This window comes from Crocodylus porosus, unplaced genomic scaffold (genome assembly GCF_001723895.1).
Source record: "Crocodylus porosus isolate Cpor-Errol unplaced genomic scaffold, CroPor_comp1, whole genome shotgun sequence".
Taxonomy (NCBI): domain Eukaryota; kingdom Metazoa; phylum Chordata; order Crocodylia; family Crocodylidae; genus Crocodylus; species Crocodylus porosus.
This window is the reverse complement of record NW_017728949.1, coordinates 30625950-30631866: the sequence shown is the minus strand read 5'-3', so window position 1 is coordinate 30631866 and position 5917 is coordinate 30625950. Positions and strand designations below refer to the sequence as shown.

The window sequence follows — 5917 nt, the reverse complement described above, 5'->3', positions numbered from 1 at the left end:
TTTAAAAAAAAAAAAAAAAGCCTCTCACTCACCAGCTCTGGCAGCAGTGATCAGGGCCTCTAGGCACTCATGGAAGAGCCCCACCCCACGCAGTGGGGATCAGTAGGAATCATCCTTCCCACTTGCCACCCATGCAGCAGCTGCCCCATGGTGTGGGTGCAGTGCAGCTTGGCAAGGTGCTGCACGCTGTCTCTGAGCTGGGGCGGCTCCATGTGTCACCTGGAGCCCGGCAGCACTCAGCCCTGGTGGGCCCAGCTCCCAGACAGTGTGCAGCACCCTGCCAAGCCGTACTACACCATGCCATTGGAGGGCTCCCACATGGGTGCCAAGCAGGGGGTCATATCTGCTGCCTCCTACTGGCCCACACTGCGTGGGGGGCTCTGCCACAAGTCCTCAGCTGCTGTGGGGGCTCTGAGGCTTCCTGGCAGAGTCCCTCCACACAACCCCTGCTCCCCAGTCACCCCCCCTGCCCAGCCCCGCCCTGGTGGCTGCCCTGCCCTGCCCCAGCATCCCAGCAAATTAAAAAAACAAACAACAACTCACTGGCTCTGGCAGTGGTGAACAGGGCCTCTGAGGGCTCATGGTAGAGCCCTTCCCCCCCCCCCTTGCCCCCGTGCAGTGCAGGGCTGGGTTTTTTTTCTATTTTTAAGGGCCAGGCAGGACAGCCATGGGAGCTTCTCCTGTGGCTCCCCCTGCCTGAGGAGAGGGGGCCACAGCCAGAGGAGCCATGGGAGAACCTGCAGTCACCTGGCTGTTCCTGCTTCTCCCCCGCCAGTCTAAATCCCTGAATCCCTCCGAATCTTTTCCAAATCGATTCAGAGGCTTCAGATTTGATTTGGACCCTTTAATGGGTCTCCTGATTCAATTCAGATTCGGAGATTTGTCCACCGAATGAAGCCGAATCTCCTCTAAATCAAATTGGCTACTGAAGCTTCGCACAGCCCTAGTGACCAATATAATTCACCACATTTCCTAAAGCTTAGATTCTCAACCTTTTTAGAGACAAAGGACCCATCATTAGACCCATGTCATCTCTTGAAAAATGCCAGCTTTTAGCTTTCACTTGTTTCTTGACCACCAAAAAATAAACAACAAGAACTCTCTCTTCCATTTAAAAAGAATTCAGATAAGACCATAACAGGTCAGAATGTTTTGTTCACTATGAATTTATCTTGTGAATCATGTGTAGGTGTTTCCACACCTAACAGTGTTAATATTATACAGCCCCCACATGTCATCTTTAAAAGGACCTGGTTGAGAATCACAGCTTTAAATATTTAAAGAATATATTGGATTGCATGATTTCTTTGACAATAGTTATCCTAAGTAAAACTATTTTTAATTAGGATGGAAATAAAATCGTGTATTTAGTTCTCAAACTTGAAAGAGAAACTAAAGTATCACTTTATTTGCCTATATGAAAATACATACACTGATTTTTTTGATCTGACATTTGTGACCTACAGTATTTAGACATAGACATACTGTTACGAAGGCCAATTGAGGGCCTAAAGTTCTGTTATATGCCAATTGAGGGCCTAAATTATTTTATATGAAACAGCTTTTGAAACCTAATTGCGTAAGCGATGTAAAATAACTGATCATTCCATAATGTTAAAATTATTCATTTAATTAGAAAAAGAATTAGCCAACAGTCAGTTGAGGACTTTAATGTTATAGAAATGCAGGATGCCAAATCCATACATGCTGCTTAAAAACTTAAAAGTAGTATGATTTACATTGGAAACTCGGTAATTACATTCTGCCTACTGTAGTCTCCCCTATGTACTTGCATAAATTATTCTTCAATTACCTTCCTTGGAAATATTACATATGTTTTCTCCTGCAAAATGGCTGCCATGCTTCTTTTCAGAGTTGACTTCTATTTGAATGGTGGGTGAAGTAATCCCTGTGTCCACTATACAATATGTAGAATCCTTTGTGATCCTTTTAAATGAAAGATATATAGAATATTCTTAATGTGATAATTTAATATTTTATTCTGTCTAAAGGCTGAAGAAATAACTTTAACAATTGGTCAAGCATTTGACCTGGCTTACAGGAAATTTCTGGAATCTGGTGGAAAAGATGTTGAAACAAGAAAACAGATTGCAGGGTTACAGAAAAGAGTAAGTTATTCTCTCTCTCTTTTTGTATAAAAGCTTATATTGTAATACTACACCAAAGACTATTAGTAAGAAACTCAAACTAAAACTAAGATCCTGTGAAGAAACAGTGTGTCATCCTGTAACCACATAAGTACTTAAAATGTGTGTTATAATGAAAAATAAACTAAGGCTTTCAGATCAATTTTTAAACACCATAATGAACTTTTTGGTCATTTATTTAACTGAAATATATAAATCTCTTACTCATATTTTGTAGTTTAGATTGGCTGTCAGAGGATAAATCCTTCACTAGCTATTACAATAATTGTTTATTTTCTAGATTCAAGAACTAGAAACAGAAAATATAGAATTGAAAAATAAGGTACAAGATTTGGAGAATCAATTAAGAATAAATCAAGTGCATACATCTCCAGTAAGTACATGGACATAACTGTTTTCTACAACTGACATGGGTGTAATTCAAAATTGTTATAATCTGGGCAATAACTTTAGTATCCACCCTATTTTTATTATTATAATCAACATGTAATGATTCTACATTTAAGTCACAGTACGATTTGTGACAAGCAAACAAAAAAGAAAAAAAGCAAAAAAAGAGTGTAAATGTTTGTTATCCCTTTTCTTGTGTCAGTGTATGTATGAACACAGTACTTACTTTTCTTAGGACCCTAAGCAGAAGTCTTGCAGACCAACTAAGGATGAAGATCTATATTCTGCTTCTAAAAGATGTGATTGGGAGTAGCAACACAGAGCTTTATAACTCAATTTTTTTCTTTCTTTCTTTGTGTTATGAAGATATAGTTACTTATAATATTGGTTTGTATGTAACTTCTTATTCTAACAGTTTTTATTCTCATTTTTCCTAATAGAATCATCAAGCTGGGGAGCCATTAGAGTCCTTCATGTAAATAAGTAGATATGTTTGGTATGCTAGATATGATTAAGTAAAGTGAAATTCCTTACCCATAAAAATGTTTTATATTCTTCAGTATCGTTAAATGCTGATGATGATACAGTGTTTACATGACAGATATACAGACTAAATTAAATACTAAGTTTTAACTATCAAAAGTACATATACTGACCCTCATGGCCCCAAAGCTGTTATGATTTATTACATACAAATTAAAAGTAGCTGTAAAAATCTTCCTAACGTATGCATTACAAATACTTATGATAAAAGGTGATATCCTGGCCCTACGTAAGTAGGATTTTACCATTTTAAGCTCTTTTTTTTCAAAATATCAAAACTAGAATAATAATATGCCAGTTTTATTTTCATTTGAGTTATTTGGAATGGCAGAATCATCCAAACATTTTAAATCAATGCACTCTGTTTAAATTGACACCTGTGCAACCTAGCATTAATCTTGTTTAATTTTTTTATCTTTTCTTTCTTGCTGGAATTTTATTATACCCATTTCAAGTCTTAAGAATATATTAAGATTTTGATCTGTGAAGACAACCAAAATACCTTTATACTGGCAACAGTGACTTATCAATATTGCCATTACCACTACAATGAAGTCTCAATAAAAAGTACTATGATCACTGAGTTTTATTGTAGTAGGTGGATACAGTAGTAAATTGTAATTATAAATATCTTCCTTTTCAAAAAGATTTATTCTAATCGCACCAACCTGCAAATTATGTTTGTCTTTTTACTTATTATATAGTCAAGCAACACTACTAACCTCAGGCATCAGAAACTAAATTTTTATTTTTAACAAAAGCATTCAATCAGTCTCATAAGATTTTATAGTAACACTGCGATAGATAAATTGTTCTTCAAGTAGCTTTCGTAAAGGAATTGGAAGTTTTATGTAGCAAAACGTAACAGGAACATAAGAATAATAAAGTGAAGAAAGAAAGAAAGGAAACCTGTATAGCTCTTTAGGGCAGGAATAAATTGTCACTATGTTTTGCACATTGGGGTCCAAATTTTAGACTGGGGCAATATTGTAAATTGCAGTACTTTAGTAGCTAAATTCTCTTCTTGGGTATGATAATGTGATATGTGTTTTGTTTAAATTTGACTTCTGGCATATTGTTCTGAGAATTGAATTTAACACAGTAGGACAAACATAATGTTTGTCCTAGAATATCTATGAGAGAACCTATTCTTTATTTATTCTTAAGGATATTGTTATATAGTTAAAGTCCATTTTCTTCTCGTTATTTTCTGGCACAAATAATGAGCACAGGCATTGTATATCACAATTACAATGCGATTCCCATTTAATTACTAGCTATTGTATTTTTGAAAGATTGCCTCCAGTATATTGAGTTTCAAATGTAAATATGTATTATTTATTTAAGTTTAATATTGAGAATGAAATCCCATGCAAAACTGTTGAGCTTCCTTATAATATTTTGAATTGCAGCGAGACCAACTACTTAGTCGAAATGTTAATATATTAATTTAGTTCTTCCAGCTAGACTTCGTAAATAATCAAGTAAAATAACAGTGTATCTCATTCACTCAAAAACAATATAGAAGCAGCTAAAAAAACAAACCTCTTAATTCAAACCCAGGTTTAGGGCCACCCTATCAACAACTGTATCTTTCACACCATACCCTAAGTGGTCCTCAAGTACAGCTATTTTGAACTGAATTTGAATAGGCCAATTTTTTGGATCATATATGTGGACATTAAGAGATGCAAGTCTATAAGCAAAATCCATCTGAAGATTTTTGGTAACACAAGTGTAGTTTGTATTAACTTCATAATATTATGAGCAGGTAAGTTTGTGAAATACATATGGATGAAGAAAAGAAAATTATAAAATACAGTGGACCATCAGAGATTTGTATACATCATTCGTTAAACATATATTGGTAATGGGAAACACATTCAGAGCTATTACAAAATGCTGAACAGCATCAACTCTCTTTGTAATTGAAAGGAGTACTAAGGACTTCACAAGTTCTGCACTGACTAATTAGCCTTAGAGAAGGCATCAACATGGATTACTAATCAAAATGGCAAGGTTTTACAACAGTGTGTGTGTAATGAACTTAGATTTTCTTATGTTCTCCATTCATTTCTATGAATAAAAAGTGATCATGTTAGTAAAACAGTAATAAAAGGGAATTTCAGGGCCTTACTAAAACTGCTTTAATTAATATTTTAAAATTTCTTTGTTAAAATAATATAGATCTGATGACTGGAAAATCTGTTTGCTTGTTTATTTGAAATGCATGAAATAGGAAAATGACATAATAGATATTTCTTGTGTTACTTGAAAAATGACACTACAGACCTTTCTTGTGTTGTCTTCATAACTAGTACCACTTTTCATCTCCTGAAAATTTAACATTCTAAGCTAAATGTTTTTTCAAAAACCTGAATATCTAGCTCAGGAAAATGCCACCTTTTAGTAACCTGCTAATCACTTCTAAAATGTTGAAGTGTCAAATGTGGAACAGGTTTGTGCTGTGAGTATATTGTGAATAAAGTTATTTACATTATATATCAAAAAACAAAATCACTCAAAACTGTAAATATGGGGTTTTTGTCACATCTTGTATTTAAGATAGTTGTCACAGAGTCACGCAGGTGCCCCGTGACTGTGAGGGTGATTGGCAGAGCTGCCAATCACCCAGGCAGCCCAGGTGCCGGTTGCCAGGGTGACCAGCTGGGTCACGTGGCCAGAAGGGGGCAGGGCCCGGCCTTTATAAACAGCTTAGGCCGGAGCCTGCCTCACAGTTCCCTTCTGGCTGCCGCAGGAGCAGGAGCTCTGCGGCTGAGCTGAGCAGCCTGAGGCAAGTGGGGCAGCCTTACCAA

At 36.4% G+C, this 5917-nt stretch overlaps 1 protein-coding gene across 1 annotated transcript in view; it reads left to right on the top strand.

Annotated features, from left to right (window-relative positions):
- The window catches only part of GULP1 (GULP, engulfment adaptor PTB domain containing 1), a 47848-nt gene that overhangs the window by 8841 nt on the left and 33090 nt on the right, over positions 1-5917 (top strand). Inside the window, exons 4-5 of the mRNA XM_019553525.1 lie at positions 2013-2129; positions 2449-2541. Of these exons, the coding sequence (XP_019409070.1) occupies positions 2013-2129; positions 2449-2541 (210 nt within the window). The remainder of the gene's footprint in view (positions 1-2012; positions 2130-2448; positions 2542-5917) is intronic.